Raw genomic sequence first — 13,170 nt, forward strand, 5'->3', positions numbered from 1 at the left:
ATTTATTTGTATTCAACTTTATTAAACATTAAAAGTAAGTTATATTTAATTTTATTCAGCTTGTTGCTGTTTTGTGTCTTGATTCATATAGACAGATGAACAGGCATTAGCAGTAATACAATCCTGTGTTATTTTATTATTATTATTAATGTACTATAAAAGTATTAAAAAAATTATTTTCTTGTATTTTTAGTTTGTCGTTTTTATTTTTGCCATATTTATGTTTATCATATTCGTTTTTTTGTTTTAAAATATATTTAAATTATTTCTACTAAGCTTTATTTTTTTCTCAGTTTTAGTTTAAATAATGTTGGTCCTTCAGCTTATACTTTAATGTTAACTAAAATCAGATTTAGTTGATAATAACTACACATACACAACACTGATACAATCAGCATCTAGTGAATGAATAAACTGATATATGTAAATAAAGTTAGTAAACATCCACTCACCCAGACTGGCTTCTTACCTGATGACATTCATTTGAGACATTCTACAATAATATGAATTATGAAGTATCTTAACTACAGTAAAAGTCCAAGCAATACCAGAACAAAGTTTAAAGCTATCTGGTCTTAATAATGTTTGTTAAACATTAAAGCACAAAAATGTAATATATTCATACATAATTCATGGAATTGTTTCAGTTTGATGTTCATTTAACATTTTTAATCATACAATACTACTAATTGTTTAAAAATGCTCAGAGAACAAATTAAACTCAGAATGTTCAAAAATGGAACATTCCCTAATGTTGATGTTTGCATTGTTTGCATTAACGAAAATGAACATTTAAAACTGAAAAACGAGAGATCATAATTAATGTGCTTCTACAAGCCCACAGAGACCGTTTGTCAGAAATAGACTCATGTAATATGACATGCTGTAATGTGATTTAATGCCGTCAGTCATGGAAGACATGGAAGAGCCGGGGTTCAAAGTCTACAGAACGTCCCCTGACACCACCGTAACATTAGGACGCTACGCCCGAAATATCTCTCCAGTGACCCCAACACCAGCTGAAGTCACCCAACACGAGTCACACGCTGAGCATTACCCCCGGAGACCATGGACAAAGGTAGGATCGCCTTCACGGCAGCTTAAGAAACAAAAGTGTGATTTTGTGGTGCATTTGCATATTTATTGGGGAAATGCACAAGAAAATATTTATGGGAAACGCAAAAGCATGATCAGTTCTTTTGTATATGTGTCTTCAATGTATAGAAATCTGATATCTGAAGCATGCAAAACTGATTATTTGCATCCAAACAAACAGATATCTGCATTGCAAATGTTTGTCTCAAGGCTGAAATACTGTTAAGTTTTCAATACTTTCCTTCTACAATAGCATCTGTGTTGCTGATCTTGCACTATCACTTGTGACTGTGGTACAGTATTTATCCGTTTTATAATATCTACACATGTTCAGCTCAGATTGCTAAAGTGTGACTTTGAGCCCTTTTGCATTCATTTCTAGCTGTGCATGATGTTCCTGTGCAATGAAAAGCATGCAAACCCATTCATTCTGATTCCTCTCATGTTGGTCAAGAATTTATGGGTCATGTACCAAAAATAGAAATGCTTAAACAGCAGCATGTGTTAACAAGTGCGTTGCCATTCAAAATTTTCAAAATCATTAGTAATAATAATAATAATTCTGTCTTATTTTCCAGTACAGATATCTTAAGATACATTTACTTGAAAAGCAAAATTAGTTTGAAATGAAAAACTGTCCAAATGAAGTGACTTTGTTTAAAACGAGAAAATATCTGCCAGCGTGGTCGGAAAAATAAATTTGAATTAAGTTATTTTTCTGACCCCTCTGGCATGAAGCATGAAGTTTTTAAAACATTTTTTAGAAAACAAAATTTATGAAGTAATTTTGCTACTCAAGTAAATTTATGTTTAAGATTCAAGACTGTTTAGTTATTTATACTGAAAAACATGACGGAAATACTGAGAAGAATCATTATTCTTTGCAGTATAATTAGCACAAAGCACAAATGACTGCGTGTCTTTGTTCTGTCTCTTCTCTTCTCAGTGGTGGAGATCGAACGCATTGATCTGGTGTGTGAGGTGAACAACACGGACCACCATACGGTGCAGAACGGTGCGGACCGACTGATCGTGAGGAGAGGACAGCCGTTCACCATCACACTTCACCTGCGACCGGGGACTCACTTTCAAAATGGGGACAGTATCAACTTCATCGCCCAAACAGGTTCCTCAATCACTTCCATCCTATTCAGACTTTACAAATATGAACCATAGCAGCTTACAGTAACATCACCAGTAAAAGCAGCCTCTGGCAATGCAACAAAGTTGGACAGATTTAACTTTTTAAGCAAATGAACGCAGTTAGGGTTAGGGTTAACAACCAAGTTAACATGATCCGTCTGGAAATAGGAGTGGAGGGGTCAGAGGTTAGCTGGTTAGTTTCAATAATTAGTCCCTACTGATGAACTAAAAACAGCTTTTGCACTGATGACCTTAAAAGAACTAGCCACATATTGAAAATGTATTATTATATAAAAAAAGACAGCATATAAATTGTAAAAAACTGTTATATCAAAATATATTTTTCAACATGTATACATTTAAAGAAAACAAATATTAAATTTATTTTAATGATATTTTAGAAGATGTATAGATATGATGTATTGGTTATATATCCAAAGACAAAAGCACAAACATATACAATATTGCATATGCATTTTATAATAATGTAAATAAAGCAAATAATATAAAAATATAACAAATAATTTATTTTAATAAAATTACATTTTAGAAGATATAAGTAGCATGATTATAATCTTGCATTTTTATTACTAAAATATTATTATAATTAAAAGAAAATGTAATTTTGAACATTTGTAGAATGCTACATTTGTGTGTGTATAAATTATGTTAATTATAATGTTAATTATAAATCAACTAAATAAATATAATAAACATGCATGAAGGGCACTGAGTCCTTGTTAATGACTTTGTTAAAATACTTGAAATAAATCAGAGCTGGTTTATTTCCAGGCGTTCCATGCCAGTGAAGTTCCTCCTGTATTTGGAGGATTTACAGTGCTACGAGGAACGACAGTAACGCTGCTCACAGTCATCAGATCATTCACAAGTATATTATTAGAAACATGATGTAAAGGTTTCCAAACGTGCACGTCACATTTGAGATACTTGTGCCCATCCATTCATGTCTTTCTGTTGGGTTTCAGGTCCCATCCCCTCAGTGGAGGCACAAACCAAAGCCAAATTCAGCCTCAGCAGATTCATCTCCAGATCAAGCTGGAGTGCCACAGCAGAGGCGTCTGACAGCACTGTATCTCTGACCGTGTGCTCGCACCCAAACGCTCCTATCGGAGTCTATAAGCTGATCCTGGATCAGGAAGAAGGAGTCAGTCTGGGAGAGTTTGTCCTGCTCTTTAACCCCTGGTGCAAACGTAAGCTGTTCTGTCATCGGTGACCGATAATGAAGCACTTAAAGGGATAGTTCATCCAAAAATGAAAATTCTGTCATTAATTACTGACCCTCATGTCCTTCCAAAGCCATAAGACCTTCATTCATCTTTGGAACACAAATTGAGATATTTCAGATGAAATCCGAGAGCTTTCTGACCCTGCTTAGACAGCAACACAACTGATGTGTTCAAGGCTCAGAAAGGCAGTAAGGACATTGTTAAAACAGTCCATGTGACGTCAGTTGTTAAATGTAATTTTTATGAAGCTAAGAGAATAATTTATGTGCTGAAAGAAAAACAAAAAAAACAACTATATTCAATTCTTCTCCTCTGCGTCACCCTCATTTTTGGGTGAACTATCCATTTAAATTTACCGGAGCAAACAATCAAAATGACTTTGGCTTTATGCATAAATCTTTTTTTTTTTTTTTTTTTTGCAGTCTGAACAGTGTTAAAATAGGATTTTTGCATATTTGTTTCAGTGTAAACGATCAAATTCTTATGTTTTTGTCATCCTGGGCACAATATGCATAATATAATATTAGAATACCCTCATCATATTTGCTGAATAAAATCCAACACTTCTTTCTCTACTAATGTTGGGATGCTGATTCAAAGATTAAGTTTTCAAAATTATATTTTGTTATTTATAAATAATTATAAGTTCTGACAATAAATTAAGCAATTAAAACATTTTTTTAAATGTTTTACATTTGGATGCTTTTGTTATTTTTCATTTTTGCATTGAAACAGATATATAACATTTGAAAAAGCACCATTCTTATTTTGTACTATATATAATTTTTTTTTTTTACTCTCTCATGTAATATTAGGAAGTTTTGCAAGTGATCAGAACTTTATAAACCTTACCACACATTTTTTAAATTATAATATTAGCTTTGACTTGATTCTAACGTTTGTAATCGTGGCATTGCCAATACTGTTTACATTTGACAGTTGTAAGTCAATTTCGATAAAAATGAACAAAAAACATGTTCAAAATGGAATATATTTTCGGTCTGTGTTGGTTGTTTCAGAGGACTCAGTGTTTCTGGCGAGTGATGCTGAGAGGGAGGAATACGTCCTCTGTCAGGACGGGCTGATCTTCCGCGGGATACCCAAACGCATCACAGTCTTACCATGGACCTTTGGACAGGTACTACAACTCAAAACATCTCTAGGGTTGCTTCACAGTAGCAACATGTTCATCAGAAGCTTCCTCGAATTCATACATTCATTTGCCTACTTTTAAAACAATTATTTTTTGATAACCAAGCACCCAATAAAACATTCAAACAGTATTAATCCCCAAAGCATCTGTGCTTCACTGACATGTTTGGTTTCTGTTTCCACAGTTCGAGCCTGGCATACTGGACATCTGTTTGCAGATTTTAGATGAGAGTCCAAACTATATAAGTGACGCAGCGCTGGACTGTTCTGAGAGGAGGAACCCCGTTTATGTGACCCGAGTCCTCAGTGCCATGGTCAGTTACAGACCTCAAATATTACTGACGTTCTACTCATTTTAAAGTTATGAGTGTTCTGCTTGATTATCACCAGCTCAAATCTTATTCAGTTGAAATTGGAATCTAAAAATGTTTTTGACTGACTGAGCAAAATGATAAAATTCTGATTATTTGAGACTTAAAAAAATAATCTAGTTATGTATTTGTCTATAGCAGCATGATAACATTATTTTTACATGCATTAAATAAATGCAAGAGCTGCTTTCGAGTGTAAAACTGTTTTGTACCGTCCAGATCAACAGTCTAGGTGATAAAGGCGTTCTGGTGGGTAACTGGTCAGATGACTATGAGGACGGCGTGAAGCCCACCGTATGGAAGGACAGCTGCTCCATCCTCCGGCAGTGGAGTAATGACGGATGCAGGGCGGTGCGTTACGGACAGTGCTGGGTATTCGCAGCTGTTGCCTGCACAGGTGACCCATTAACTTCCGCAATAATTATCACAAGTCAATTAACAGTCATTCACCTGATTAGCAGACAGATATTTTTTGACATCATGGAAAATTCAATAGGATAGGGAGGTTTGTTCATTTTATTTGTCCATTGTTTTCGGTTTTCTCGTTTTGGGAATTTTAAATATAGACCAGAAATTAAAAGACTCTGAATATTCAACACGAGAAATCTTTATAATAATAAATATGTCTATATAGTTATTATATTAGTTTTAATTATTTTTGTACTTAAAGTAGATGAAAATTTTTAATGTTGCCTTCGTAACTAAGTGGTTAGACCTAAATGAACACATTTTAAAATTATTTTTAATTTTAAAATGTTAACAATCATAACCCTGACTCATAACCTTCACTTTTTTGGGAATCATGCTTACTTTTTAAAGGCCCATTCCTTTTCATGTCCCAATTATATAAACTTATCCCATGCATTTTCACATATTATCTCAGATATGATAAAACCATATCTTGTTTATGTGTTTGATTGATGTTGCAGTGTCCAGAGCTTTGGGAATCCCATGCAGAGTTGTCACCAACTATGGATCAGCACGTGACAGCAATGGAGACCTAGTGATGGAGCGTTTCTACAACGAGTTTGATGAGAACATTGCTAACGACTCTATATGGTATGCACTGTACAGCCAAAATTAAACAAGATAAAGATAATTGGTGAACTTTTTAGGGTTATCTTTGGTTTTATTGAAAAACCTTAGATGAAGAGCGTCCATCAAACCTTTTCAATGCACAATAAGTTTCTTATAGTGGGAAAAGGTTCTTCAGATTATTAATATGTTCTTCTTTTTTATGGAAACCAAAATGGTTATATCATAGCACTGCTGCAAAAAAACATTTTGGAACTTTTATTATTAATAATATAATCCAAATAAGAAAAACATACCTTGTTCTGCATTAGGAACTTCCATGTTTGGGTGGAGAACTGGATGACACGTCCAGACCTGACGCTAGGGTACGAGGGTTGGCAATCGAGCGACCCAACACCTCAGCATCGGAGTGAAGGTGAGCCAATAATCAATGCCTAATAGAAGTGGAGAAGTAGAGTCAATGAAGGAGAACCTCAGTCCTGCTGTCCATCTTCTGCCAGGGGTCTTCTGTTGTGGACCAGCCCCTGTGAGAGCCATTAAAGAGGGCGAGCTCACTTTCAAATATGACGTCCCGTTCGTGTACGCCGAGGTGAACGCTGATGTGGTGGAGTACATCAAACTGAGAGATGGAAGGGTGTTTAAGATGGGCGGATCCACTACGGAGGTCGGGAAATCCATCAGCACCAAAGCAGTGGGTCGAGATGAGAGAGAGGACATTACACACAACTACAAGTATCCAGAGGGTAGGGAGCCTTTCATTCATTCAGGGTTAAGAATCTAGGTTGGATGCAAATTCAATTCCCAAAAGGAAAATCCATAAACTCTGATTTTAGTATACCACAGAGCAAGCCACTTAATTCTAGGTTATTGCTGGAGCATCTATCCTCTTAAACTCTTAATTATTTCTATAAGACCCTAAAACACAATAGCTTATATTATATTATATTAGATTATATGCTGAGTCAAGTTTGTTTATACTAGCTGGTGTATTAGCATATGACTTATTGGTGAGGCTAGTTTAAAAGCCAGATAGAGACACAATCATCCAAAACATAGGGTAGGACGATTAAGCATTTTCTGGTACTGATATGCTATATTAACATTTTTCATTGCCCCCTATATGATAAATGTGTTTTCTGTTCAGGTTCTGAAGAAGAGAGAAGGGTTTATGAGAAGGCAAATCATCACAACAAACTAGCACAGGCTGGAGAGGAGCCTGGTTTGCACATTAAAATTAAAGTGACCCCAGACATGCAGATCGGCTCTGATTTTGACGTCTACGCAGAGTTAAAAAACAACACCATGGTCACGAAGTCCTGTAGAGTTATGTTCTACGCCCAAGCAGTGTCTTACAATGGCAAACTTGGAGAAACCTGTGGACTGGGCGAGTTTACAGAGATGAATTTGGCTTCGACTGAAGGTGAGCCTGGTTCCCTAAGTTTTTAACTAACGTAACTGTAACTTTGGACATGCATATAAAGTCTTTTATAAAATGAATACTATAGAATAACCATTTTTGGTTCCCAAAAGAACCATTCCGTTTCTGGTTCATTATTAAGAACCTTTTGTGGAATGAAAGCTCCATGAATGTTAAAGGTTCTTCATGGAACCATCTATGCCAGTAAGAGTTTATATTCAAAAAGGTAACTGTCTAATCGTGTTTTATGTTCAGGGGGTAAAGTAACCCTTCGACTGGAATATGCAGAGTATAGCAAAGCTATAACTCAAGACAGGATGATCAAACTGTTGGCTTTACTCATCGATGCAGAGACACGGGATTTCTACAGAGCAAAGAAGACCATCATACTGGATGGCCCTGAAATAATCGTCAATGTAAACGTCAACTTCTCTCTACTATTTACATTTATAGTATGCTGGCTTTAGAAAATTAGTTTACAGTTATTGTGAAAAATTTGGTTAGGTTTGTATTTAAAATCCCTTAAGAGTCTTGGGTTGCTCACTGGGGTGAAACAGCCAATACATAATTAATATGAATCAATGTACTGTAAGGAAGACTCATGGCTCTAATAAGGTGTGATTCTGTCCCCCCGCAGATCCTGGGTGTCCCAAAAGTGGGCCAGAACCTGGTGGCAGATTTAGCACTGCAGAATCCACTTCCGGAGCCCTTGGAGAACTGTGTGTTCACTATACATGGTGCCAACCTGACCGACGGCAAACCCATCACTCATGAGTAAGTCACCCGATCAGTCCGGACCGGGGTGTGAAAATACATTCCCTCATTCCTCCTGTAGACATACCTGGTGTCATTTCAACTCATCACATGATCAGATTGAAAGACAGATGAAAAACTTCAGCGGTGGTAATGCATCAGTACAACATATCAGCATAAGAAACAGTGTTAGAGAAGGTACTTTGAAATTTTAGCCTCGCAGACTACTCTAAAATTAGTTAGAAACTACAACTTAATCATAAAAAGCAGCTAGCTATATAAGTTTTTAATTCAACATAATTTTTTCAATCAAAGCTGTGTTTACCTTAAAAAGAGGTAAAATCACTAAACAGTAATAGCATGTCGTATTTAAGCTTATTATGCACGATCAATCAGCAATTTGTGCATGTTTCCTCAAGTCCCTATGCATCCATCCATCTACTTAGCAATAGAGCATTAAAGCAACCTTTTGAAACAATTTAAAAGCATATAATGTTTGTTGATTATGAGAGATGACATTTAAAAAGATCACATTTTAGATTTTGTTTAATGTAATTTCAGATACTTATGATATGAATTATTGCCAGTTTAGAGTGGTGTTGTTTATTAAAAGTCTAAAAATAAAAAGTTGCATAGCTGTAACACTTTTTTTTTTTTTTAAAACAGGGTTGGAACAGTTGGTCCTAAAGAGTTGGCCGCGGCCAAAGTGCAGTTCACACCAAAGCTGCCAGGACAAAGGAAGATACTGATAGATTTTGCCAGCGATAAACTTCACAATGTTGTGACCTATGAGAATCTTGTCATATATGAATAAATGGACTATTTTTACTTATGCTTGTGAGGTCTTATTCTGTTAGTTCATGTGGAGTCAGATATCAATTTGAATTTTCAGCATGAAAAACATGCACACGATTTGGAAATGAAATCTCCTTAAATGCAAGTTCTGCTGCAAAAATTAGTTATGAATATTTTGTACAAGGGCTGTGTAAATGAATGAAATTATAATAAAATCATGAAATGAGAAGGCATGACTGTGTGCAATTAGAACCAATCAGCATGCCTAAATCTAGTATGAAAACTGAACAGTATGGGCTTACCATTACAACATGGAAGAAAGCACAGAAACAGGGAAAATGCTTTCAGGGCAGTATAAGATCTTGGTGTAAGGGCCAACAATAATGACTGCCCAACGGCCCGGAAACATTCAGTCATCTTTAAACGGTTCAATTTTGTAATTGCATGCTGTCTGAAATTTCTGTCTGTGTGCACAAAACATTGAATTGAGTTCTTTTGCAATATTTTGCACTATTTACATTAAATTTTATTTATAAGTATATTGGACCAGTGCAATAGGTCTTAAAGTGACAGCAGCCTAATAAACCTGTTGTTTTATGTGTTATTAATTTCAGTCAAACAACAATATAAAAATAGAAGAACTCACTGCTCTTAACTGAATACCTTTCACGAGGATTAAAAACATTTTCTCTTAAATATTTGAAGTTTAAATTATTTAAGATAGTAGTGTTTGCTGTGGTATCAAAATTGGGATCTAGGATTGTGAAATTTCACAGCCATCTAAAATGTTGTTGTCATAAAATAAGTGAAATTCTAAGCAACTGTTTCATATTATATATATATATATATATATTATATATATATATATATATATATATATATATATATATATATATATATATATATATATATATATATATATATATATATATTTTAGTGGTGGGCCGTTATCGGCCTTAACGCGAGATTCTTATCGGGCGATAAAAAAAAAATATCGCCGTTAATCTATTATCAAAGTTCGGTTGGGAGCTAGGCGAGCTATGATGACTTTCACCTTGATATTTTATATAACTGACTCGCTGAGGCCAGCTTAAAAAGATGCTCAGGACAGTTGACGGGCCACTGCTGTGCATCGTCACGAAAGCTTATCTTTTTGTCATGTTTTTACGCCTTACCTCTTGTCGATTTAAACATTAAAGCATCCGAACACAAGACGCGGAAAAGGTGAACAGAGCAGAGCTTTTTGCTCGTGCCGACAAATACATACAAAACATGTCAAAATATTCACCTGGGAAATTGTCCTCGAAAAAACTGTCAGTTATTTTTTAAGTGAAAGTAAACAGTTTAGGAAAAAATGGGATGTGTATTATATTGGATGCGTTCATCGTCTCTTAAAGGGACCTCGTCTAATTTAGCTACTGGCTGCTGTAATGTAAATCCAAGAACATGAAAGAAAATCACTCACTGCTCTTGACTGAATTACTTTGTAGTTTTAACAGTCAAACCAAAAATTATTCAGACACCAGGTATAATTTTTGATATATATATATATATATATATATATATATATATATATAGCAAAACTGTAATAATGTGAGAAATGTTGAAGGTGTCTGAATAAATGTAGGTTTCATTGTATATTTCATTTTTACATGGAAGACTATCCAGTGCAATTTTACATCTAATTATTTGGTTTCTGTACCTTGACACCTACAAACTTGAAAAAAAAACTTAAATATTGGTGTGAAACAGGCGTAAAGTTGTTTGCACCTTGTGCAATGTGGAATTAGTTTACAGCTTTTTCAAGCACTTTGTGATGCATTTCGGAAACAGGAGATGAGCCCCTTTTCTAATGCACCACCTAGCTTGATAAACCCCTTCTCAAAGACTTACTGTTTGTCAATTTTATTTGGGTAACACACATATTCTGAATGCCTTCGGCAGAATTCGAATGAGCCATTTTAATCTAGATTAATTTCAAGATCACAATGAGATTAATCTAGATTTAAAAAATTAATCTATGCCCACCTCTAATATATATGTATACATTTGTCCATATCTGTTTTGTACTAATTTATGTACAGTAAATTCATAATTTTTTACTTTAAACAGACAAAATTATTCAACTTTACAAATGCAAGTGTGGTTGGAATAAACTGCCGTCCATTTGCATGCTTGACATCCATTTCTCATGTTAGAAAAACTTGAATTTGAATATTGCATCAATGCAAAAATGCTCAAAATGTCTGAAACTCCTCAATAAGTCATAAATCTGAATTATGAATCAGCTCTGCAGCATTTAAAGCAAACCACAATCAGTTCCACCTTCAGTCTGCTGAACTGAAGCACGGTTGGCAGTGTGCTTTGGACGTGTTGGTGTTTAAAAGCCTAACAACACTTTCTTGTGAGATACTTTTCTTTAGATCAAATTTTGTTTTTTAAAATGTTTACACTTATTTTCTTCTATACCAATCTCTTCCTCCAATTTTTATTGTTTTCTTATAGATTAAACAATGGTGACGTGGGACCAAACAAACACTTCAACATGCACACCATTGATTTTGTCAGGTAACTACAGCTTGTGCTATGTTATACCCAACTACTTTATTACCTTCTCTCTCAGCATCAACATGGTTCTCAGTCTACCGGCAAACTGTTACATCCTGTGGCTGAGTGTGAAAGAGATGATTCAGGGACAGTCGACCGAAATCTTCATCTTCAATGCGGCACTCGTTGAGGTCGTCTTCTGCTCTTCTTATGTTTTTATCATACAGCAGTATTTCTTTAACTGTACCAATTGCAAGTTTGGCGTATACTTTCCTGGTATGCTGTTGTTAGTCGGCCGTCCTTTGTTTCAGAGCTGCACTTGTGTGGAGCGTTACGTAGGGGTTCTCTATCCCGTGACCTTCTTGAAGCTCAAACCCATGAAATACAGAATTGCGTTATCCATCATCGGATGGATTCTGACAGTCATCTCAAGCTTTATAGTTTCACTGAACATCATTGAACTTCATCAATTGGTTTTGCCAGAACTGCTTGTTTTTTTCAGCATCAAAGTTTTCAGCTGCTTGATGGTCCTGAAGGCTCTGAAGCAACCTGGACCTGGTGACGACTTCAAGAGGAAAGAGGCAACGAACCAAGACAAACTCAAAGCTTTTCGGATCATTCGGATTGTGTTGGCATCTGCAGTGCTTATGTACGGCCCTATGATTATTTCTCTTGGGCTTTATTATCTTATAGATTTAAAGAGGTTTCTTTTGTCCTGGTCTGGGGCATTGAGTATTGGGCTCATGACAGGGTTTGTGCATCCTTTCCTCTATCTCAAAAGAGTTGGAAAACTCAGCTTTTGCTAAAAGTACTTCCCATATGTTGGTGTACCAAAAAGCATTAGAAAAACAAATACTGCTTTTCTTTTGAGAAATATTAGATGTGATCTAACACAAAGTTAAAAAGATAGTTCATCCAAAAAATCTATTTCTTGCCAACTTCATGTAATTCCAAACCTGGATTTCTTTCTTCTGTGTAACACAAATACATAGATATTTTAAAGAACACTAAGGTCTAAACAACAAAAGCTGGCTTTTACAATAGATTTTTTTAGACAGAAAGAAACATACAGATTTGAAATGATGTGACGTTGGGTAAACAATTGGGTAATTTTATTTTTGGGGAGAATATCCCATTTAATCCACTTGCAAAACCCTGTCTGGTAGTAACGTATAAAAGATGTAGCAGATCTGCTGTACTTTGATGTAAACATACTGTTTTCTGAATACCAGTAACATGTAGCTATTTATATGTTCATTGTGTATTTTAGATTTAGATTTCTTAAATAAGTTTTTAAATATATCAATAAAGATAAATATTTAATGAACTTGTTCCTCTTACTTACTAGATCTGCTTTCACCTCAACCGAATGCCAAATGAAATCATCCTGCATTTGGGCTGATTTATTCATACTAGTTTGGGCTTGTATGTAATGCTCCAATTGAAGTCAAACCCCTTAAAAGAACCAACATGAAATGAAAACAAAAGATTAGAGAGTTCAGGTTCCTGCACAATTTACATATTTTCCAGTCATTTAGTTTGGTGTGCTAGTATGTTTTATCGATTGTGGTCTACTGTGACAGCTGTGTCAACAACAAATGTGTTTCATCCTAGA

The 13,170-nt window shown here is 35.1% G+C and overlaps 1 protein-coding gene across 2 annotated transcripts; it reads left to right on the forward strand.

The window, feature by feature from the left end:
* Nucleotides 1-956: 956 nt before the first annotated feature.
* On the forward strand, nt 957-9,052 carry LOC113104365 (protein-glutamine gamma-glutamyltransferase 2-like). Of its 2 annotated transcripts, none has more exons than XM_026266082.1 (13): nt 957-1,078; nt 2,042-2,221; nt 3,225-3,449; nt 4,505-4,623; nt 4,823-4,951; nt 5,228-5,405; nt 5,938-6,067; nt 6,355-6,458; nt 6,544-6,786; nt 7,188-7,463; nt 7,716-7,876; nt 8,098-8,234; nt 8,880-9,052. In XM_026266082.1, exons 1-13 carry the CDS (start codon nt 1,069-1,071, stop codon nt 9,025-9,027), a joined length of 2,040 nt encoding a protein of 679 aa, XP_026121867.1. In that variant the 5' UTR covers nt 957-1,068; the 3' UTR covers nt 9,028-9,052. The 2 variants fall into 2 exon arrangements, with proteins under 2 accessions (XP_026121867.1, XP_026121868.1); XM_026266083.1 differs by having other exon boundaries at nt 3,240-3,449.
* Nucleotides 9,053-13,170: the final 4,118 nt, after the last annotated feature.

The sequence above is a fragment of the Carassius auratus genome, unplaced genomic scaffold, assembly GCF_003368295.1.
Source record: "Carassius auratus strain Wakin unplaced genomic scaffold, ASM336829v1 scaf_tig00218011, whole genome shotgun sequence".
NCBI classification, from domain to species: Eukaryota; Metazoa; Chordata; class Actinopteri; order Cypriniformes; family Cyprinidae; genus Carassius; species Carassius auratus.